At 43.2% G+C, this 24,520-nt stretch overlaps 2 protein-coding genes across 2 annotated transcripts; both read right to left on the bottom strand.

The window, feature by feature from the left end:
* Nucleotides 1-2,124: 2,124 nt before the first annotated feature.
* Nucleotides 2,125-5,796, bottom strand: LOC310780659 (F-box only protein 6-like; the record flags this gene model as incomplete). The annotated part of the gene is made up of 6 exons (XM_083641176.1): nucleotides 5,654-5,796; nucleotides 4,711-4,972; nucleotides 3,869-3,983; nucleotides 3,095-3,190; nucleotides 2,522-2,657; nucleotides 2,125-2,283 (listed from the first exon to the last, which is right to left on the bottom strand). The coding sequence occupies exons 1-6, from the start codon at nucleotides 5,777-5,779 to the stop codon at nucleotides 2,125-2,127; spliced, it is 894 nt and encodes a 297-aa protein (XP_083497302.1). The 5' UTR covers nucleotides 5,780-5,796.
* Nucleotides 5,797-9,668: 3,872 nt separating this feature from the next.
* On the bottom strand, nucleotides 9,669-21,883 carry LOC310781456 (dnaJ homolog subfamily C member 11). The gene is made up of 16 exons (XM_083642095.1): nucleotides 21,805-21,883; nucleotides 20,997-21,126; nucleotides 20,513-20,586; nucleotides 20,071-20,172; nucleotides 19,832-19,960; nucleotides 19,531-19,653; nucleotides 19,091-19,164; nucleotides 18,807-18,996; nucleotides 18,053-18,138; nucleotides 17,239-17,355; nucleotides 16,269-16,424; nucleotides 16,050-16,119; nucleotides 14,979-15,036; nucleotides 11,385-11,527; nucleotides 10,963-11,092; nucleotides 9,669-10,201 (listed from the first exon to the last, which is right to left on the bottom strand). Exons 1-16 carry the CDS (start codon nucleotides 21,874-21,876, stop codon nucleotides 10,176-10,178), a joined length of 1,680 nt encoding a protein of 559 aa, XP_083498221.1. The 5' UTR covers nucleotides 21,877-21,883; the 3' UTR covers nucleotides 9,669-10,175.
* Between the last annotated feature and the right edge of the window lie 2,637 nt (nucleotides 21,884-24,520).

Below are 24,520 nucleotides of genomic sequence, written 5' to 3'. Positions count from 1 at the left end.
TCCCCTGGTGGAGCGGTGAGCGGCAGCGTGCGCCGCGCTCGGGAATCATATGCTGATCTAACCCCCCAATTCCAACCCTTTTGATGCTGAGTGCCAAGCAGGGAGCCTGCGCTACTGTAGTATACTGTACTAAACTACAAACTGGACTATGTTCCCAAGGCCTGTAATGGCCTCTCTTTGGTTAGACCTCACTGCAAAGATACTGCAAGGCTGTTCTGGGACTGGATAATTATACACGGTTTGAAAATTACTAGCCATGGTGCAGTGAACACTACCATTTTTTATCCCTGTTGTTATCCATTTTGTAATGGTCTCTGAAGGTGCTTTTACTTTCACAGTGAGATCTAATTGGTTACAACTGCTCTCATTCTAACTTCCAATTCCACTTGTGTTGCAGCAAATCTGTTCCAACTACTCTTATCAATTAGGGGTGTGAATCTTTCGTTATCTCACGATTCGATTCCGATTGCTGGGGTAACTATTCTATTCAAAACTATTCCCGATTCAAAATCGATTCTCGATACATTGCGTGAATAAAGTCTATAGTGGTAAGATAAGATTATGTTCAAACTTGCGCAAATAAAAACTTCTAGTATTTCTCAATTGACCACTCCTTTTCAGAACCTATGTCAACGTTCCCTTTCCTGTCATAATAGACACTGTAAGTCTATTGGGGAGGACTGACCATGACCTCTTTGAACTCTTAACTTTCCAGGTTGCACTTTTTACTAAATTCACACAGTTCAAGACCGACAGTTCACACACTATACAGACATATATAGATCAAACCCTTCAGCTACTTCTGCTCTCACTCAAAATGTCAAAAATATAAGCGATGCAATGTATCGTTTTTGAGATATATATATTTTTTAGAACGTTTGACAGCTTTCCCCGCATTTTCACTATTTCACACTAGTTGCTGCTGCTCTCTACACAAAGTTGACGCAAGGTTCTGAAAAGGGGCGGGACTTAGGAGAGGTCAATTATCATGATATAAATTGATTTTTGGAAGTTGTGAATCAATTCAGAATCAGGGAAGATAAAAGAATTGTGATTCTTACATGACCATCACCAAAACTACACTGTGCTAAAGGCATAACATCGTGTCTTGTCAAGCTGCTGCTGTGCACAATTAAGTTGAAAATGACAGTTCATACATTGAACAGTATACTATTATACTTATTATAATTATACTACAATTATACTAGAAACAGACATACATTCAAGCTTTTATAGCTGCTGCAATAATCTTTCCATATTCAAAATAACTACAGGTGACATTAAGCATAAGACTTCAAAAGGTGCAGTTTCAGGCAGGAGGTAGATGAACAGCTACCTGTCTTAAGTAGCTGTTTGCCTCCAATGCAAAAAGGATGAAAAGGCTGAGGTTAGCCTGCTGTCAGCTGTCTACACTGGCAGTTAGCATCATGACTGGATATGTTTGGTACTCAGTCAAGCTGAGCTGCTGCTGTGTCTACTGAGGAGGTCGTGTTAGCTAGCTAGATTCTTCACCATATTGGATGGCTTGCATCTTGTCTGAAAAGTTGCGTTGCATGGCTTATTATTATTGCACTGTAACAGGTACTGTGCTGTCTTGTTGTATGCACTTATAATCAACATCAGCCGGTGTTGTAGCAGGGCTTGGAGGAGGCGCACGCAAGCACACACACACACGCACGCACACACACACACACACACACACACACACACACACACACACACACACACACACACACACACACACACACACACACACACACACACACACACACACACACACACACACACACACACACACACACACACACACACACACACACACACAGAGCTCTCAAAAAGCACCAGTGCACTGTAGAAATATGTGACTGGAAACCTGGTACTGGTCATTTGAAATGATAGTGAAGTGTTTTTGATTAATGAGAAACCCTGCAACCCTACAATACCCAACAGCTCGTTACATTGATTGGACCTGTCTTCCTTTGAAGCACCCGAGTCATTCTTTCTTCATTTTCATTTTTTTTTAAGTTACTAGAAATTAGTATTCTGCAGCTATGTTTTTAAAGAGTTTTCCCCCAAGGGAGTATGCCCCCGGACCTCCTCAGCCGAACCGGCGCCCCCCAGTGGTCAACTGCTTTCCACACCCATGACTGACGGACAAATCTCAACACAGCTGTCGGTGACCCGAACTCCATACCATCCTGCCCAGAACTGTCTGTCCTTCCCTCCGTGGATAAAACGGATGTATCGCACTCCTGCTCCATAGTCCTTGAACACGTGGGTCACCTGAAAAAAATAAAGATGGGTAGGTGGTGAAGATGTCTATTGCTGTCCATCAACACTGTCATATCCATCAACACTGTCATATCCATCAACACGGTCATATCCATCAACACTGTCATATCCATCAACACTGTCATATCCATCAACACGGTCATATCCATCAACACGGTCATATCCATCAACACCGTCATATCCATCAACACCGTCATAGCCATCGGTGTTTTGTGCTCATCGTCAATACCTGATTCCATGGCTGGTCATTCCACTGCTCAAAGTAAACCCTCTCAGGAGCAAACATCTGGACAGGCTTCTTCTTGTGATTCAGCAACTCGACACGGATTTCATATTCACAGCCGCAATCCCATCGCGGAGCATACCTAGAAGAACACACACACAGACTTTTTCAAATGAGGAATTTGTCTCGTGTTTTTGTAAGCTGACATTGCCAGATGGGGGGCGGTATTGTTTGTTTTCACAAACCAAAATTCTCTCGCAAATCTCGCGAGAGAATCCAGCTTGCTTGCAAGGTTAGCGTTTTTTTGCTCTCATTTTTAAAAACCTTTGGCTGAACAATATATACTACGTATCAGAAACAAATAAGTTACTCCCATGTCTTGCAAAGGTTCAAATAGTTTGCTTGTTAATTCAGTCTTAAGCAAGGATAAAAAACAACAACAATGTACTCTGAATGCTTAATTTTGAATATGGGTAAACATTATAATGTTGACTCGGTTATAATAGTTAATTACAAAAATCTTGGGTTGTGCACATGTTTGATTCAATTTCAGCAGTGAGAGTAGGATATTTTTCTTACCAATCCGAGATCTTGATATCAGGCTGGAACTGGTCCATAAATGAGGGGTTATAGCCCTCTTTCACCAGGTCAATCAGTTGGGACTTCTTACACATTCTAAAGACAACAGAACATGTGTTGAGTGCATTGCAGTGTAGAATAGAATAGAATAGAATAGAATAGAATCTATCTACAGTATATATCTCAAATTGAGTATGTGGGATCTGTCTGTTTCAAGTTCTGTGTTCGGCCACAGCTATGCTGTTTTACGTGCGATCGGGCTGAAACTTTCAGGGTGTGTAAAGGGCACCCGTGTGGGTGACTTGATGGAGCCGGATTTTTTAATTAGGCTAATAGCTAATGATGTGATGTCATCAGTGATGATGTCATCAGTGATGATGTCATCAGCGATGATGTCAAAAGTGATGTCATAAGGGCGCACACACACACACACGGAGGCATTGTGACAAGACTGATCAGTGATGTCACAAACACACACGCACAAGGAAGCATTGTGACAAGACTGATCGGTGATGTCATAGGGGGTTACACACACACACACACTGATGATATCGAAATGGGGCACACACACACACAGAAACAAGGCAATAACATTTAGTGATCAACACACACACACGCACGCCAATAGGGCAGGCTAGACAGAGCGGCATCGAGCGCACATAGTAGAATAGAATAGAATAAACTTTCTTTTCCAGCCAAGGCAGGAAATGTGTCAGTATATGAACACACATTTTCCATATGATATTTGCTGTGCTTCTGCTGCTGCAGACTCACTGGTAAGAGGTCACAAAGACTTTCTGGACGGTCTCATCTGGATGTGGCACCATCAAACCCTCCACTTTCCATTTATCGCCGCCATTCTCCAAAATCTGCCAGCCATTTAATTTGTCTGTAAAAAAAAGTAAGGAGGTGGAGTTATACGAGTGGAATCCTACTGTAGTGGTCATTTGTAGCTCAATATGAGACCAGACACAGAGTCTAGTGTTGGATGCAATCATGTGGATGCGAGGGAATATGTAGTTGGCTCGTTGTTTACACATGTCGGGGGGGGGGGGGGGGGGGGGCGCTATTCACAATGTCAATAGAGCCGCAGTAGCCAGGGCTCTCACCGGGGGCAGCGTGCCCCTTGCCCGGCGGACCTCGCCGCCTCCCGGCCAGGGCCGGCCTCCCGGCCAGGGCCGGCCTGCCTGCCCGCTTGCCTGCCAGGCCACCTCCCAGGCGGGAAGCAGCCAGGCGGCCAGTCAGCCAGCTCCCCGTGCAACTGTCCACTGGGGCAGCCGTGTGATCGGGGGGGCTGTGGCCAGAGAGCCAGGCGCCAGACCTCATGAGTGACTTCAGTCAAAGGAGCTACATGCCAGTTGGATGCCCAGTGATTGGTCTACTTTTGTAGGGACAGACAACCCCTGTTCTAGATGGCTCTGACTTCAGCCACACTGTAAAAAAAAAAACGTGCCACGAACGAACACCACCTAGGTTAAAGGTTGGTGCCACCTACTAAAAAAAATGGGGTCTCCTGGTGCTGTATGGCACTTTGGACAAAGCCATGTCTGTGCTCACAGTACAGGACAAGTACTGCACAGGGACTGTTCAGTTAGGCTGGTGTTGTGGATTCTTACGTTGCCCTCTGGAGTTCTGGAGAAGATTCCGTCTCTTCTTGCACAAGAAGAAAAACAATCTCCAGTCTGGGGGCATTCTGGTCGTGTCGCGGAGGTGATATCCCTCTCTCCGACATCTCTCCCTCCACAGAGATTCACTGTCGACCAAGTCTTTCCATTCACGGCACACTAACCGGCAAACGCACACCACCTGATGGGGAGGGACGTTCATGAAGATCTCCTCCAGGACCTCCAGGGGAAGAGCACGGAACAGACCTGTGGACTGGCGAGAAAACAAACCAGAACCACATTAAGCTGGAGCTCTGGCTAACTTCAGCATTTATGCTGCATTCCATTTGCACTGGGAACTAGGAATATCCCTGTTGTTGAGTGATGTCACACCTGAGTTAACCGCAGTTAACAGTTGGGAAACCAGCCAGGGTTAGCTGGAGTTTCCCTTTAGAGCTGGGACAATATGGTAAGACTCAAATGATAGAGTCCCAATAAAATGTGTGAAATGGAGGGGGGGGCAACAGAGAACAATTTTTTTTACAGTATTACACTACACATGTGCCCTGTTAAACCCTAACCCAGGGCACATCTGCCCTGTTAAACAGGGCACATTTGACCAGTACTTCTACCAAAGGCACTTGAATGCATGACAAGTCGTATTCAACTAAAAAGTAGGAAGTAGGAGCTTATAAGCAGCACCTGAAGGCAGCACTGTTGTGGTGGGCAGCCAGCGGGCCTTCAACATGTCATGAGTGCAGCACAAAGCGCTCCATATCGCACACACATTCTCACTAAGGTCAACAACTGTGTGATCGCCAGGCAATGTTTGTCTGCCATTCATTAAACGCACAGGCTGCTGCTGGCATGCAAAGCTGTGTGACTGACAGCCACCTGTTGGGGTCAATATACAGTACATCCATGATTGGGGTCCCCTGCAAGCAACGCTACTTACAGGCTGACGCGGGTCTACATTGTCAGTTGAGGTCGGATTCTGGCTCCGACTCTGATTTGGGTCTGAATCAGGAGGAGTACCAGTACCAGCGCTGCTGTGAGTTACACCCATAGCTCTCTTCCTCATTCCTGTGAAAGACGGCTGCTTATTATTATGGATTTGCAAGCAAGTCCGATGACACGAAAGTCCAGTTTCCAGTAAAAAAAAAAAAAGCTGCGCTTAAAATGACATAAACAAAACACGTTGCATATCAGCCGAGATTTAACTTTTACAACTGATTTAAAAACTGTCAGTGGTCCGTGCAACGCTCCCAGTTCTTTTATATCTCCACGGGACAGAGCTGTCGAATTCCCCCGTTTCTGATTCACCCATGGATGTATTATAATAACGGGATTCACCCACAGAGCATTCACCGCTTCCTTGAAATGACGTCACGTTGAACCCGAGGTGAGGTGAGCTCGCTTTGTCACCGCCCACACGCCGGGCGCACGCGGCGCGCACAAGATTTTTAGCACAAACTCCGCCCGCTCGGTCGACTCCGTGCTGAAATCCGAGGTTACTAACGATGGCTCACACACACTCACACGGGACTTCCCACACAGACAAGTAGCCTGATCTTTCTCGCTTCAGGAGACAGACAGTCGTACCCCAACCCTGGCTGCTACATAATGCGATAATGATTGTTTGTTATTTGTGATCATTAACCTTGTTGTATGGATGGTGGAAGGTGTACTCGGTAATAATGTCGAACATGGTCAAACACCACAAAATTAATCATCTCCATATTCCCAAGACATACTCCCACTCTCGCTGCTGCAGCTGGCTGAGTGTTAGTCAGGTTAATGTGTTGCAAAACACAAAATCACTGTCCTCGCTGAGTGAGTCCAAGTTCACAGTTGCCTGTGCTCTCTTCCATTTCTGACACAGGATAAAGTAAACACACTGGCACACAGCAGATGCTGTAGCTGTAGGCAAGCAGTTTCTATTGCTCCAGATGGGCAGAGGCTATTTCAACACTAGTACAGTCATCCAGGGTTCCCACCCGCATTTGTCTTCTGAAATAAAACCGCTGCTGTGAGAGGATTTCACAGCTACCTTGGAGTGGCTTCATTCTCCAATCAAGCAACTCACTAAACAGCTTAGGTCAGGGGTTCCCAAACTTTTTTTCATATACTGCCAAGTCTGCATTCAACCACGAACCCAGGCCCGCTCCAACCCATTACGCAGAGTACGCAGACTGCGTAGGGCATCACGTGACTGAGGGCACCAAAAAAAAAAAAAAAAATTTGGTGCCCTCAGTCAGGCCACTCACTGAACAGCAGGCCAGGCGCCGCCTACTGGTTTACTAGTGGTTTTATTACTTTATTCAGGGTGCATCTCATTGTAAAATTGGACTCGGCCCAAATTGGGCTTCAAACGGCCCAAATTGGGCTTCAAGCGGCCCAAATCTGGCTTCAACCGGCCCAAATCTGGCTTCAACTGGCCCAAATCTGGCTTCAACTGGCCCAAATCGGGCTTCAGACGGTCCAAATCTGGCTTCAAACAGCCCAAATCTGGCTTCAAACGGCCCAAATTGGGCTTCAAACAGCCCAAATTTTTCGCCGCCGCCCTTCGGACGCCGGCACGCACGTCGGCACGCACGTCGGCCTGTATCGGCCTGGCCTGCTTGGTATCTAATGCCCGGCCTGAATTATGATCCCAGTCCGCCCCTGCTTGCATGTACAGTTTAACAATCACTTGTTTGCTGACATGTACAGTAATTCTAACAATTGTTTGTTTCCCACATGTAGTGAAATGTGAGATACACTAGTATCGTTCATAATTAATGATTTTGCAGTCTTTCGTTTGACAGTTATTGAAAGTTTTACGGGGGGGGGGGGCACCACAGAACAATTACGCTTAGGGCACCCAAATGGCCAGGATCGGCCCTGCACGAACCCCATTTAATTAATACGATTTAATATTTGGTCTGAGACATTTCTGTTAAATATAACTTGCTGTAGAAATATATGGTATAACTGTATATAGGTCAGGTGAGGTGATACCAGCCAGGGTGGAGAGAGTGAAACCTAGAATGCATACTCTCATGAAATAATGGTTAAATTAAGCCATTGCTCATTTTTACTGGGAACCCCCCCTGGAATTCCCTCAAGGATCCCTGGGGGTCCCCAGACCCCCCTTTAGGGGACCAGTGGCTTAACACTTTTTGAGCTAAACGTGCATCATTAAGTCCTATGGCACATGTACACCTACATGCACATACTAACTTCATGTAATCTAACGTTGATGCACACTAATCAACCTATTGTGTGAATCTTCATCAACAATCTGGAAATGGTGCATAATAAACAGTGTTGGGGGTAACTCATTACAAAAGTAACATATTACATGTAATATATTACTTTTAGCAGTAACTCAGTAATATAACTTATTACTTATAGGCTTTCAGTAATATGATACCAGTTACTTTGTCAAGTAACTCAAGTTACAAATTGAGTTACATTTGATCAAATCAAAGGACATATTTAAAAAAGATACAATTATTTCCTAATCAAACTGTGTGTTTTTATGCAAATAACCACTATAGATGACAATAACAAAGGAAAAACATAACATTTAGAATTTTGGATTGTTTACACTGACTTCAAGGCGGTTGAAATGATTTTTGGGGATGGTTCCGGGGCGGCAATGTCATTCTGCTGCTGCTGTTGTTTTGGTCAAAGTAATGCAAAAGTAGTGTAATAAGTAACAAGTTACTCTACACAGAAAGTAATATTGTAAAGTAACTTATTACTTTCAAATGAAAGTAACTAGTAATATGTAGTATATTACATTTTGAAAGTAACTTGCCCAACACTGATAATAAATTAGTATAAAACCATCCTGTAAATCAGGGGTGTCAAACTCTCTGACAATTTGGTGTCAAGTGGGCCAGACAATGAAAATCAATAATCAATAATAACCTATAAATGACAAAACCTCAACATTTTCCCATTTATAGTGTAAAGAATTACAGGTACAACCCTACAACACGGTTATCTCAGATACCATCAAGCACATTATCTACTGTCTGTACTGTGCATTACAATCAGGGGTGTAGTGGAGGGTAAACGCAAGTAAACGCAATTTACCCACCTCTTTGAAATGAGGCAGATAGTTTACTCACCTATTTTCAGAGCAACTGTATCAATCAATGAGGGCAAACAAGGTGGGTAAACTACTCACCTTGGATAGTTTACCCACCTCTGTATTTATCACTACACCCCTGATTACAATTGATGGCAACAGTGCAATTCTCTTTAGTCAAGCAAAGGTAATGAAAATAGTTGACTGTGATTAATACAGATAACATGAATAGGCTACTTATTTAACTTGCTCCTGAAACCTGGTACCTCTTAGCCTTCACAAGTGCATCACATTGCATTGAAGGACTTCTCAGTGCAATTTTCACACTTTGCAAAGTCATCCTTTGGGCCGGATTGGACCCTTTGGGCGGCCGGATCTGGCCCCCGGGCCGCATGTTTGACACCCCTGTTTAAATCAGCTGACTTGTGCTGGGCTAAAATAAACAGCAGGGATACTTCAGACAAACTAACAATGGATAAGAATGAGGTTCGCCTTATAAAGTAATATACTGACTGATAAGAGGTCACATATTATACACTGCCTTAGGTGTCACTTTTGAGCAAGAACTCAGCCATTTAAAATAACTAGTGAAATTTGCGTGGGGGAGCTTTAGTTCATAAGTGCAAATAAAATTCACAGGCAATAAACTGGCATACAGTTTACTCAAGTCACTGACCAATGCCAAAGATAAACCCACAGAACATCCAAGTTGCCGCTATGTAGTACTGTTGACAGATCCACGGTATTAAACTACCCATAAGGCCATAAATCAGGTTTAGTTCAAGTAAATTGGCTTAAAAAAAATCACATAAAAAAAATCCGCTCCAAAACAAATGCAGCAGCAAGATCATTCTTGACAGGAAAAACGTATCAAAAATGGTTAAACAACTTGGAAGAGATTGATTTTTAATAATATGGATAATATGGCAAATATACAGAGGCGCATTCATGTCTTCAATCACATAGGCACTGCAGTTTTGTGTACAAGACACTACAATATAACTTGATCATACATTATAAGCCATACCAAAAAAATAAATGGGTACCATGGGAGGCTAAAAGGCCTGGGAAACATGATAGTAGCCATTGATTTCGGTGTCACTTTAGAATTTCAAGGAGGCCACAAACCTGTCAGTGGACACTGAATTATGACAAACCCAGCTCATGATGCTCTGACTCCTCCGCTCTGCATAAATTTAAATGAACAATATAAAGACGACGGAATATGTACGATTTCTGGGGCACAAGGGCTTGTGTCATATCTAAAACAGGAGTTTATCCATTTTCTGTCCAACAGTTCAACGACGCTTCTCTGATTGTTCAGCGGAGCTTAGGTTTTATTTAGATCCCCCGTTAGCTACAGCAACGCTGCAGCTATTCTTCGGCGGAGGAGCTCCTATGTGTCTGCGTCGATCCTGTGAGCTGTAAAGTGGAAGTAGGAAATAAGAAGTTAGAAAGTGGAAAGCACCTAAAATATGTCATACAACTCAATGAATTTGAAGGGACACAATTTCAAACGGGGTACATCAAATAAATCTACAAAATGCACCATAATTCAAGTACATTTCCCCTTGCTGTCAAAATTAACCTACAAGTATAATTTCAACTGGATCACGAGCCGACACTGAAGTAGTCAAACACCTATAGCGATGGGGCCAAAAGTGTGACATCCCTCCCCATGCAGCCTCTGTGAGTCACTATGCAGTACTACTGTACACAATCCAGTGTTTCCCCTAGAAAAAATGTTCAGGCCTGGAGGGATTTCGAAACGTACCCCGACCGCAACGGTGGGGGCCCTCACTGGCGACGCTAAAACTTTTAGCTAACCTGTTCGCATCTATGTTCGCAATGGCATCCCAAGTATCATCATACTATTATGGGATGCGATGCAAACAGTTGTATTATGGGATGTGCGTTTCCCAGGCAACGACACACGTTGACACGTTTTTGAAACAGCGCCGCACGCTGGCACGATGCTCCTAAAAGCAAAATGCTTATTGTTTTGAATGATTTGGCATCTTCTATTACTGTCAACACTAGCATTGTTGTATTGTAATAATATGCCATAAAGGTTTATTGAAATTTTGGGGAGAGCAGAGGGGGGATTTTTTTTTGCCGTTGGCCTGGCGGGGCCGCCAGGCCCGTAGAATGGTAGGGGCAACACTGCAATCTTTTGGACTTACATTGCTTTGGTATCCTGAGTGCTTCCAGGTCCCCTGACAGCACTTGATGCATGACTCCGCGGAACTGATACAGCACCTTCAGGCTTTTGTCCTCCCCCACGCAGGCGTCATAGAACCCAGGGAGTCCTGACTGCAAACACAACATCACGTCATGCACCAGCAGCACAATAATAACCCTGGAATAACCCTCCAGCACATTGAAGACATACATTTGGATGCAAATCGTACACCCACAAATGTGTGCTCGCAAAGTTAACGACAGTAAAACCAGTATGTGCGCACATATAGGAGAATAAGATGGAGTTTGTTTGTCTCAACCCCTCAATGCAAACGGTATCATTACAGTTGTATGACAAAAAGGTATTTTAGTGTGTCGGTTTAGATACAGAGTTGGGGGAATTGTGTAGGATGTATTGACATACCTTTGTGGCCTCAGTGAGGATGAGCTTGGAGTCTTTCACCAGGCACTGCAGTGGCACCGTCACATCGATGACCTTAGCCCTCTCGTGTCTCTTACTGTTGTCCGTCACAAACTTGCCATACCAGGCATTGAGGATGATGAGACCTAATCCAGGGAACAACACCAAGGGAAAATGTAATGTTATATTCATAATTCATATTGACCTCTTATCCACCTTATTTCTAGCTGCCATGATGCCTGATGGGTGCTTCTTCCGCTTCCGGTGTAATTTTTACACTGTTTTAACTTGACCAAAAAAACGTCTATGAGGATTTTACAGCAGAGCCATTCTGCTCTATAGCCGTGTCGTTCGGGTGCTGGGATAACGTAATGCATTGTGGGTAGTCGACTACTGTGGCTAATGCTAGCGGCTAGCGTAAATAGTTACTTTGCATGGCAGTAAAACGCCACTGAATGACCAAATTGATTTAACTTTTAACCATTTCGAGTAACACTGTTTCCATACGGACCCCCAGCGTTGGTTAGTTGTTCATAACGTGACTATATTTATAACTTTTATAACGTACTCCAGTTTCCGGTTTATAATTCGGGTCTGCAGCAGAGTATAACAAAGGAAATGGCAAGCTGCAACAATAAGTCACGTTAAACCGGACCTTGTTCCCACAATTATTTTTTACAGTGGGCCATTCAAAAATAATGTGGATAGAGCACCGCAGGAATGAGTCCGGAAGTATACTTCCGAGTTCGTAAGAGGAAAAGTGAATGGGGTTTTAGAATGGGGTTTTCACTTAAATGCATAAAATAAGGTCTGTGGTTAACAAAGGTTTATGGGAACGGGAATTTGGATTCAGCAGGATAATCTTCACAATTGTGAATAACTTTTATGAGTTTTGGAACGTAAATGCGTGGTTTTTAAACACATTTTTTAGAAAACGCTTCAAAAGACCATTACTTGTGTGTGCAGATTTTGGTTGTTTTATAGTTGATTTTAGGAATCCGGGGGTGGCAAAGCCCGCAGACAGAATCTGGCTTGAATCTTGGCCACTGGTAAGCTGGTATTATCAGCGGAGGTCTGGTAAATACAATTATGACCCGAGCATTTCAAACAAATTTAATTATAGTGATTATTGCCGACTGCCTAATAATGATCCCAGCATAAATCACCAGTTTCCCCCTTGTAATTTAATTTAATCTAAATGCCAGCAATTTCAGCAACACAGTTGATTACTAAATAGATTAGAATTGAGCAAATTATTATTCTTGAGACATTTGTTAAAATAATTCCAAGTACACAAAACGTGGGCAGAATTCATTTCCATTTTAGGCTACATAATGTGATGACCTCCCACTCTCCTGGCCCTGTCTGCAGGAGCCTGGTGTTGGGGTTGTTTAGGCTGACCTTCAGACCACTCTTGTTCTGTTCTTTTTGTTTAATGTAGCTTGTGATATTTTCTTTTTTGTTATTTTTTCTTAGTTATTTGTAGTTAATACATTTATTGTTTTAACGTTTACTCTGGCGTGTGACTCCTCCTGCTGTTGCTTCGTTGAGCTGGGTTGTAACACAGTATGGGGAGCAAAAAGAACAGAACAAAAGGTGCATTGGTGAGGAGGGAGAGAGACTGAATGGTCTGAAGGTCTGCGTAAGCCCAAGAAGGCGTACACTGGGCCCAGGTGCACCCAATCAGCCTAATGGCCCCAAAACCATGCTCCTGCAAGAGAGGGCATAGATTGTACCTTAACCATTAAACTGGGTCTAATCCATTGAATAGAGAGGTGCACGGTGCAGCTGTGTCTCTGTCATTACACAGTTATTAACAGTTTTTTTGCCAGGTCCCAAGTCCAGGACAACACTGGTAATAGGGAAACCAGTCAAAGCAACCTCTACAATGACAGGTGTTGTAAGCCAATTATCACTTACCATTCACCCCTGGGAGAAAATGATTCTGTCTGCAGAGAGCTTTTGGTTACTGCACTCTTCAAAGGCAAACTAAAAACTAGAACGACCGCAAGGCGGACTTATGCCTCCGCCATTAGTTCATTCTGGGGTCCAAATCGCCATTTGAGGCAAATTGGAAGAGATTCCGTCAAGGCGCTCCTGTGATGTTGCGTTACAGAGCTTGGAAATTGGGTGTGTGAGAGGTCACAGTGACCTTGAACTTTGACCACCAAAATGTAATCAGTTCATCCTTGAGTCCAAGTCGGTGTTTGAGACAAGTTTGATTAAATTCCGTCAAGGCATTCCTGAGATATCGCGTTAACAAGCTTGAAAATGGCGTTCGAGAGCTCACCTTGACCTTTGACCACCAAAGTCTAATCAGATCATCCTTGAGTCTAAGGCGATGTTTGAGGCAAATTTTATGAAAGTCCGCCAAGGCATTTGTGAGATATCGCGTTAACAAGCTGGAAAATGGCGTTTGAGAGGTCACAGTGACCATGACCTTTGACCTTTGACCAGCAAAATTTAATCAGTTCATCCTTGAGTCCAAGTCGATGTTTGAGACAAGTTTGATTACATTCCGTCAAGGCATTCCTGAGATATCACGTTAACAAGCTTGAAAATGGCATTCGAGAGGTCACAGTGACCTTGACCTTTGACCTTTGACCACCAAAATCTAATCAGTTCATCCTTGAGTCCAAGTCGATGTTTGAGACAAGTTTGATTAAATTCCGTCAAGGCATTCCTGAGATATCGCGTTAACAAGCTTGAAAATGGCGTTCGAGAGGTCAGTGACCTTGAACTTTGACCTTTGACCACCAAAATCTAATCAAATCATCCTTGAGTCTAAGTCGATGTTTGAGGCAAATTTGATGAAATTCCGTCCAGGCGTTCCTCAGATATCGCGTTAACAAACATCGTACGGACGGCCGTACGGACGGACAACCCGGATCCATAATGCCTCCGGCCTGGCTATCGCCGGCGGAGGCATAAAAACACAATTATCACTAGTCTAACTGTGTGTGTGTGTGTGTGTGTGTGTGTGTGTGTGTGTGTATGTGTGTGTGTGTGTGTGTGTGTGTGTGTGTGTGTGTGTGTGTAGGGGGGGTGCGGGTACCCAAATGGGTAGCTCTATTTCACGAAAAAGGTCCCACATGATACCAAAATCACCATAGCGTCCACAAAGTAACTGGAATAAGCCCACAGACTAGTCTCCCTGAGTGCAGTCCCTTCACACTTACTGTACATCTACAGTATGTGTGCTGTCCAAGACCAGTGGAAATCATGCGTATTTTGCTTTAGGTTGGATGTTCGCTTTAAAAGGATGGGTCAACTGGCAATTCATTATGCAACATATTCATTTTGAAGGAACATAACACCGTTCTAACACAGCTGTTAAGTTTTCTGGAATGGGAGATTGGTTTTGTCTAATATAGTGAGAGAAGAAGAAATTAGGAACTGTATCCCAGAGACTTGATTTTGAGGTGAGCAACATTCAGTCAATGATATTTTTCAGAATAATGAATCTAAAATGTAATAAACCAGTTATGCATCTGATGGAATCAAATAGTGTGATATTGTGATTACAAAAGCACCGTATTCACAGGATACGTTCGCCTCTCCTCATTTGGTTATTGATTACATGATTACTGATCTCACCCATTCTAGATTCTTCAGCTTCAATGATCCTGCGCACAGACTCCTGCATGAGCAAGACCTTTAGAGATGAAAGAGGCAGAGAGGAGGGAGGGAGAAAAGTTCAGATAGATACAAAGGGATTTCACATCATACAGATTGTACTAATAAACCTCACAAAGACTCTGTCAGTGTTGCAGTCGAGATATCTCAAGTTCCAGTCGAGTCTCGTGTCGCCAGTGTTCGAGTCTGAGTGCCCCAGTCACCAAAGAAGGGTCTAAGTCGAGTACGAGTCTGGAGTTACATGGGGAACACACGGGCCCGCCCTTGCACAAAATTTAATAATATCACCATATTAATATAGTTATCAATAATACCTTCTGCCAAATCATTAGGGCGTATACGAGGGATCAGCCAAGCAGCATTTTTGGTAAACAAACCGCGTCACTGGGTGGCAACGGCAATGGAACCCTATGGAGCCCAAGTGGCGTGAGTGTCTGACTCTAGCTGGCTAACTCTGTTTACATTTTTAAAACGGTGACAGTTCACACGACTTTAACACGACATGCATAATATTATACATCAAACTCTTGAGCTAATTCTGCTCTCACTCAGAATGTCAAAATATAAGCGATGTGATGTATAGTTTTTGAGATATTAACATTCATTTTGTTTGGCACAACTCATACTATTAACTGCCGCGGGGTTCCGCATTTCTGGGTGGCAAGTGACGTCACGCTGATTCGTCCTATTACCAAAAAACGTAACAACAAACACAAACACACACACACACAGTCTTTAGCAAGTCAGAGTCCTCTTCTCCATCTCCCGAGTCTGAATGCATGCTCGTTTCAAAGTCCAAACTGAGTCATCAGTGCTCCAGTCCAAGTCAAGTCACAAGTCCTGAAAACGAGTGGACTCGAGTAATACAACACTGGACTCTGCATATAGATCTATCTAATCCCACCTTGCCCCCCAGCTTCATGAGTGTTTTGGGACTGGCCCACGTTTCTTGACACCTGACATCATGTCTTATATAATACTCAACCTTCAATGCATGAGCGGCACCGCAGCTAAAACGTATAAAGGACTCACAGCAGACTCCGCCTCCTGTCTCTTCCTGGCTATGTCAGAGGCGGAGCACTCCCGACGCTTCTCCAAGTCTCTGTTGAGTCGAGAGATAAAAGGAGGATTAAAATTGGCTTGTAAGATAACTCTGGGCATAATGTGTGTGGTGCTGCTTTTATTAAAGGTTTCTTCCATGAAGCAACCGACTTCAAAGTGATCCCCTTACATAAGAGGGGGATTTCTTACTGTTCCTTCTGGGCGTGAACGTAGGGCCGGATAACGAGCCGCTGCATGGCGAGGTAGAACACCAGTGGTCCAACTGTGGCGTAAAATACTGCACTAGGCAGGAGCTGGTCGGTCAGGTGGATGGGGAAGAAATATGTCTGGCTGGCTCTGTTTAACCTGTGGACAGAGTTAGGTTGATTTATTTAAGCTTTATTTATTCATTCGAGAATAGTTCTTTCTGAGTAGGATAAAGGGATTGTGGAAGTTTTGCGCAAAAACGTGAAGATCTGCAGGTGGGTGTAAATATTCAGAACAGAAATGCAATTTATAATATATAAATAATAATAATAATAATATAATTATATATATATATATATATATATATATATATATATATATATATATATATATATATATATATATATATATAATTTAATTTTTGTTTTAGCCAGATTTATAGAAAATGCCTGGTGAACATTGTACCCAGTATAATTGTATCTCTTGGAAAGTGAATGTTTCAGTGAAATGCCTTTTCTTTTCTTGATTCTGCACAAAGGTATATTATGATTTCTTGTGTGGCCATCTTGGCTATTGTAAATATGCTTGATTTAGTGTGTCATCATTTGCAGCAGTACATATAAAAATGCTCGCACGTCCAATCTCAACATCATGTAGCGCCTGAGTTCGCCAGCGCTGACAAACAGACGTATTGAGGTTGCTCTGTCTCAAGCACCTATAATAAACATATATTATTTCTAAAATAATATACATTTCACAAACGCTGTTAACCTTATGAATTTGCAGTTTTTTGATAATGCAGGTATTGAAGAGCGAGTTGTCTCGTGCCTGATTGGCTGACCTGACTCTTGATGCCCATGGCTCCATGGCAACAAATGCTGTGTGTGTGTGTGTGTGTGTGGGGGGGGGGGGGGGGGGGGGGGCTCTGGAAGCCACAACCAAATAGGAACCTGGAGCAGTGACCTCTACTTACTTGATCTTGAGGGAGACACCTTGTGGCACTCCCACACTGACGGTGGCCCCCAGGACACTGTGACGACTGATCTTCCTCTCAGCACCGTACTCTATCACAGTCCCAAAGAAACCTGATCTGCAGCGTAAAGACAGAGTCATTACGTAAGGGATAATGTATATTGAGGCGGTGATTACAGGGGAAATAATGACCGACAGGTGATGATTGAGCCCGACGCGCAGCGGAGGGCTTAATGATTCACCTGAAGGTCATTATTTCCCAGTAATCACCGCCTCAATATACATTATCCCGCTTAGAACACGGCCTACAACTAAATCGTTCAATAATCTGACAAAAATAATTATTCAAATAGATTTTTTAATAGCGTTTTCAACGACAAATCGGTTTCATTCGTAATTGGCACACAAGACACCACAGCTGCAACTGGTTGGCCTAATTAGTAGTGTTTGCTGACAAAAAGCTCTTATCAACTGATTAATCCAGGTGTGGCAGAGCAGCGGTCGGTTGTCGAGAAATAATGACCGGTGAATCTTGTCGATTGACCAATCAGAATCGAGTATTCGAGAGAGCCGTGTTCTAACTACAGTTACACCTCTGTTCTCAAAGACTACTTGAAGTTGAACTCGTTCTTACACACGTGACTATATGGATTCAAAAGAATAGAAGGATGCGTAGCTGTATACGTAATTTCCGATCACTATGAACTGCAAACGGGTGCCTTAATATGGATTTATATGCAGCAATTTACCACAAAGGACATCGTTTTCAAATGAGTTCTCAGGACAAGAAACCGGTTTTCACTTTGACAACATACTTGACTGAGCCCTTGATCTTGGTCTGGTCGTCATCCTGGAACTTGTACTGATAACTCATCATCACAAAAGAATGAGGAATGCCGAGCTACAGGGAAAAAAAGTAAGTAATTATTCTGGCACAACAATGACAAGCAGTAGGACGAATCAGCGCGACATCACGACAACAAAAAAGCACTTCCGGGTGCCACTGAAGCAGGTAATTAGTATGAAATAAAGCTGGAAAGTTGTGGCAAACAAACGTTAATATCTCAAAAACTATGCATCACATCGCTTATAATGTGACATTCTGAGTGAGAGCAGAAGTACAGTAGCTAAATGATCTGATGTATAATATATGTATGTAGTGTCAAAGTTGTGTGAACTGTCGCAGTTTTAAAATGTCTGAATTTAGTCAAAGGTACAGCATGCTAGAGTGAGACACACTCAAGGCTGGCTCCATAGGGTCCCATTATAAAGGTTGAAAAAAACGTAAACTGCGATTTCTCAAACAGTACAAATGATAAATTAAAGCTGAAGTAAGGTGACAAGAGTCCTAAAAGTGGTGATTTGTTTAAAGTTTAGATGGAGTTTCTAGCTTAAGGTATGAAGGAGCACCTGGAGCAGTTAAAGTTCAAACAGGGCATGGTTTCACTGCTGTTTAAAACAAATGGCGGTTGCACCCGGAAGTCTGTTGAAGTCGTTCATCCTGATCCCTCGTATTGTTGGATCTAATGGTGTTCTGGCCAAAATAAAATCTAACGGCTGGCTGCTAACCTGCATTGCGAAGGTGAAATGGCTGCTCTTGGTGTCCCTGACAACGCTAGTGTTCATAGAGGACTGGACCCCCCAGCGCCACTGCAGGTAGCCCATAGTGTTCTTGTCGAGGTGACGGGCCAGCACAGTGGTAACTCCAGGACGCACGCCACGGGATGAAAACTGGAGCGCACACTGAGCAGTCACAAAGCTGGGGGAACATAATTATCTAAGGACTTAACCAAAATGTTCATGTGGTAATGAAAATACAGATTTCTCTTTTTTCTTTGCATCTCTAGACATACGTGCGTGATGTCAAGTTTCGGAATATCTTCATTCCAAAGAGAGGTCCATGGGTGTCTCCAGCTCCAAACTCCAGCTGTGAACGCAGAAACAATGGATGGGGAAATATGACACACACACACACACACACACACACACGCACGCACGCACACACAACCTAGGGATAACGGTGCTAAAACGATACTGTTAGTCAAGGTGCATGCGGTGCCGGTTTCGGATATTTCACTATGGCACCTAAATGAGGCACCTAAATCTCTGTTAAAATTTGGTCCGGTAGTAAGCACCGGTTGTAAAGGTACCGGACCGGTACCATAGTGTTACCGAGTTTCTGTACCCAACCCTAATTACGCCACACAGAGAAAAGAGCAGATTTCCTTTGTGACCATATTACAATAAAAAGTAATGTGGATGTCGCAGCATAAATCACAGAATAAGTCCTTACCTCTCCCCAGCCCTTAGCTGAGGTGACTCTTCTCAAGGCCAAATTAATGTTGCCACCTCCGTTTCCATTGTGGGTTGACAGGGAGCCAGACAGAATGGCTGTGTCTGTAGTGGTAAGAGGGGCCTGCAGACAAAACAAAACACAAATACAGCATGTCCTTTGATATAAATTAGAGCTGGATAAGGTCAAACATCTTTCCTCACAGCTGTCTGGGACTTCATAGACTGTGGTGACACACATTCGGACACAACACAACAGTAAAAAACAAAAAACACGTGTAGAATCTGGTGCAACTTTGTACCTCTATAGATTGCGATATGTGCATCTTGTTGATCTCCACATGAGGCACACCCCCTCCAGCCATCTCCTCAAAGTCCTCGTCATATCGATCAAAGAGGTCTGTGGCATCAATACCCACGCTAATGGTTCCCTAAGAGGCACAAGTTCACTAATTAATACATGGGCATGATATGCATAATGGCGAGTAATGACTTAACACAATCAATTAAATATAAATTATGGGCTTCCCCTCAAACACACCTTTGGGTTGGTCCTTTGCTGGAGCCTTCTCTCCTCTCGCTCTCTCTGAAGACGCTCGTACTCTTCACGAATCTCCAACGGTGTTCTTTTTCTCTCCACCACCTGGAATAAGAACATATCCGATCTGAAATTCATGCAATCAATGCAATCATATTGTGGATTGGCTGCTTCGGTCAACACTGGCTGTAGGAGCAAGTTTATTTCAGGCTCTCTGACATATGTTGCACACATATTTAGCATAGGCTTCATGCCATACAAGACTACCTGCCATAACAATATTATGCTTATGATATACACTTTGCACAACTATGTATTCTTCAAAAAGATGGGTTAACCTCAACTGAAGACTTTAACAGTGCACAGTTGGTCGATACATACAACATTGTTTTTAACCAGTGTGTAGTAGCTACTTTGGAAGTTCTTGGCAACCATATGGACTCACCTCCCATCCTTCAACATCCAGTCCTCGTTTGCCATAGATATCATAGATAGCCCGTGACTGTGGGTCACTAAGGACTATAAAGAGATAGAATAACCATCATCAGTAACATTCATTAATACACAGGACAAGATGTTACTACCCCTGTGCCCAAATCCAAGGTAAAAGCACATGTAGAAGCCCAATCCAGATTAAAAACAAACAATATAACCACCATAAGATGCAGCACCATAGGAAAGACATCAGGCTACACCATCATAGATCTGGGAGGCATTCCTCAGATGGACCAATCACCAGTTCCCTACCCTAGCCAATAGCGATATGCAGCATGTAATTGGGTTTCACATGGTAATATTACTCAAAACAATAAAGTAGGGTTATAACTATACATTGTTTAAATAGCTAGCTTAAAATCCAAAATCAGCTGATTTGGATAGCAGACAGTGCAGATGAAAAGGGAACCAAATGTCATTGTGGCTCTTCTTACCTTCATAAGCTTGATGTACAAGGTTAAACAGCTGTTCTGCTTGTCGCTTCAGCTCAGGGTCCCGGTGCTTGTCTGGGTGGTACAGCATGCACAACCGTCTGTATGCGGCTTTCAGCTCGTCCTGTGTTGCCTAAAGCACAATATTGAAAGGGGAACAAAATCTTGAAGTGGCAGACCAATACTGAAACATCAAGACAATCGCGTCAACTACGTCACACTTAGCTCAACTAACCTCGGACCAGGCTGATTTCCAAATGAGCTTACATTTTTCTTAGTGTCATGCCATAAAGGGCTTGAACTTCTGTTGATGCTTAAAAAAGTAAGTCAAAACTATTAAGGATCACCTTGCCTCACATGAGGTATCCAAAGTATGCGACAAATGGTATCATTAGCTAATTAGCATTCTGCACACCTTGAGATTATTTTGAAGTTGAGAGCACCTGTCAGTTTAACGTTAGCTAGCTAGCGCCCCAGACTATCGCAGCAACATGCATTTGACTATCTTGCTTGGTTATACTGTAAACTTGACAGCGACAGTTGGCCACCAACGTTACAACTTGCTGTTCGCCCCGTAAGTATAAAACACTATCAAGTTAACGACCTCGTCGACGAGAAACAACTTAAAACTTCCAGCTGCCATTAGAGTCAGAGAACAAAAATCAATGTTGAGGGTCACAAGCTAGCTACCCAGCTAACGTTAACTCTGATTATACACGTAACCATCCAATATCGGTGCAGGAAAGTTTGAAGAATGACTGCCATATGCATAAACACAAACATTTATTCAAAGCGTCATTGCATAATGTACCTCTCTCCTGACATTTAGCAGGGAATAGTAATCATCATTGTCAATCTCATCATCCTCCAAGGCGGACGCCATGTTTACAACCTGTCATCCCTTCCTCGTGTCATTTAGCGCCTCTCTGTGCTCTCCATCGCCACCTTGCGAGGCGGAGGACTGCTTTTTCTTCATCGACGTGTTCATGTTTTCTGGTTGTGTTCATATTCACGTGTATTCGTGATCTCCTCATTCATTGAACTTTCAAATGTACAGTTACCCGTCTTGGCGTCGTCATCAGCAGTTGTTTTGCGCTTTAATATTGAGGTAGGTTTAGGTTATGAGATCTACCAAAACTAAAATGCAGACTGGAATTTTGCCACATCAGCAGAATGCCGTTTTTCAAATTGTTTAAAATAACATGGATATTTTCTGTGAATGGCAACTCGTGTAGGGCACTTCGTTTTCCATTTTTAGGGAAAACATATTTTTAAATATTAAATGTTCTGTTTCAGAAAAGAAATAATGTCTGCATCATGAAGATATAGGCACATGTTTGCCTAATTTGTAAGGGGATGTCCGCACTCCATCGACCTGTAAACAATTTAGGCTTGGGTAGACAACATAAATTCAGCCATTTAGGGCTTTCCTTTCTGTGGTAATTTCTTTGCAACCCCAAGAAGGTCTTCATTGTACAGCGTGCACTGTCTGGCATCAGGCAGCAGTACCCTCCAAGAGAGGAGCTGTCCTTTCAGCACCAACTAGGCTACCACCTATTTCAACATAGCAGTCGCGGTCCACAGCGAGGTTAATGGGACAAAGGCTGCTGCTAAAGTCTCAGTAGTGACATAATGCTAAGTCCACAGTAGGCTACAATAGTTTGTAGGCTAATTAGATTGGCTATAGCCATGGCTATACCATTGACTAACCTATGTAACTGTAGATTATGATATTGAACTGAAAACTTCTTACTTAAATCAGACCATGCAAACATCTATTCGGTGTTTAGGCTATTGTCAAGGAATGAGCAGATTTAGATACAGATTTAATTTCATTTTTGTGAAACGTACAGTCACCATCCTCACAGTCTGATGGGCTGAGTCACGCTCGAAGCTTTTGTAAAATACCTGCTGAAGGCAATTAAACAGTTAATTTAAATATGAATGCAGACATTCATACTCATAGGTAGGCTACTTGTAGGTTAATGTGTCACTATATAGCAACATTCTTTATCCATCTGTTACATTTAAAAAATAACCGTTAAATAGGCTACAATAAGAAAGTCTTACACTGAATGCTAATTTAATTATTGATGGTTAATAATAAAGGATGATGCAATGGACATGTCCTTTCTTTCTTTATAATGCAATGTTACCATCGTTGTTACACAAAGCACATTGTGCCATACTAGCTGTTTTCAAATGGCTATGAAACACCGCGTGTCGTGGCGTAGTAGGCTACTGCTTGCAAGGTAAGGGGATCTGTGTTGTTCACGCTGTCACAAGGCATCCCGGAGCCTCCCTGTCAGTCACAGTCAGTCACCGCCTCACAGCCAATGGTAAGTTGGCATCGGTCGGACAGACTCGCTGCTTCTCCTCCAGTCCCTCCTCGTGCTGTCCTCGCCGTGCACGCGCGTGGTACCCACGGTCGTGAGGAGGAGGAGGATGTTGCGCGTGAAGGGGAAATGGCTGCCGAAAACAAGCCGGAAGGTAAGAGAAATATAATGGGATTAATTTACCAGTATGACCGCTGTGTGCTTTTGGGAACAGTTCTAAGTCTTTACGGAAATGACACCCGCGTAGAGACAAGTAAAGAAATTTGGAGTAGAATGCGGCTCCGGCATTTCCTCCGAATAGGCAGCTCAAACGTGGAGACATTACCTAGCCAGCTAATATTAGCTTGCATTCTAGCCAGCTACTATTCCCATCCTAGCCCACATTTTAAAGCACGCCACGGGGACAAATAGTCAGTGTGACCAAAGTGCCAAATTAACCAGGCGTTTTACTCGGCATCCCTGACAAATAACTAGCGAGCTAAGTTGTTAACAACAAAGGCTAAGTTAATGACAACATGCCATTGCCATCGACTAACTTCTCCCCCTTATTACCCAGCTTTCAAAAGCGGGTTGTATTTTGCTTTTAGTTTATCTGCCAATGCGTTTGATGTCGGCATGTCGTTGGATTACAGTTTGTTGGAGGCATTGTAGTATTAATTTGAACCCGTCTGGTTAAAAATGTACACAAGTAAGATTTTGTATTTTATTTTCCGTCCATCCTTGCGAGAAGGTCCTTCAATTCCCTCTCTCCGAGCGAGCGCGAGGATTTTCTTTGGCATGTTGCGAGTCAGAAGTGATGCGTTTTCTTTTAATCGGTGAATACGCTTTCCTACTGCCAATTAATACTTGGCCCATATATTTTTCTTCGAGACGCGCAGGCACCAAAACGTTTTAATGTCCGCTCGTCTATCGCACTTGAAATGGAAATGCCACAGCAGAGAAAAAAACACAGAGAGAGAGAGAGGATGGAGAGGATGATTTCCAAACAGCCTGCCCATTAGACTACTTTACACATATCACAAAAAAGAGCTTCCCCCCCTCTACCAGCTCATTTCGTACGGCTCACTAACTTCAAATGAGATACATTAGGCGTACTTATACCCTGTTTAGTGCAATGTTTTGCTGCAAAACCTATCTGTATGATGAGAAGTCATTAACACATTATGTTCTCACTCTTCTTTTATGCCCGTA

The sequence above is a fragment of the Poromitra crassiceps genome (assembly GCF_964638095.1).
Source record: "Poromitra crassiceps genome assembly, chromosome: 8".
Taxonomy (NCBI): Eukaryota; Metazoa; Chordata; class Actinopteri; order Beryciformes; family Melamphaidae; genus Poromitra; species Poromitra crassiceps.
This window is presented reverse-complemented; position numbering and strand designations above follow the sequence as displayed.

Excerpts from the sequence above, each read along its gene's own strand:
- LOC310781456 (XM_083642095.1), bottom strand. The coding sequence starts at position 21,876 with ATGGCGTCCGCCTTGGAGGATGATGAGATTGACAATGATGATTACTAT. Across the intron at positions 20,587-20,996 it reads TGTACATCAAGCTTATGAAG|TCCTTAGTGACCCACAGTCA; the intron begins GTAAGAAGAGCC and ends ATCTCTTTATAG. Across the intron at positions 20,173-20,512 it reads TGGATGTTGAAGGATGGGAG|GTGGTGGAGAGAAAAAGAAC; the intron begins GTGAGTCCATAT and ends TTCTTATTCCAG.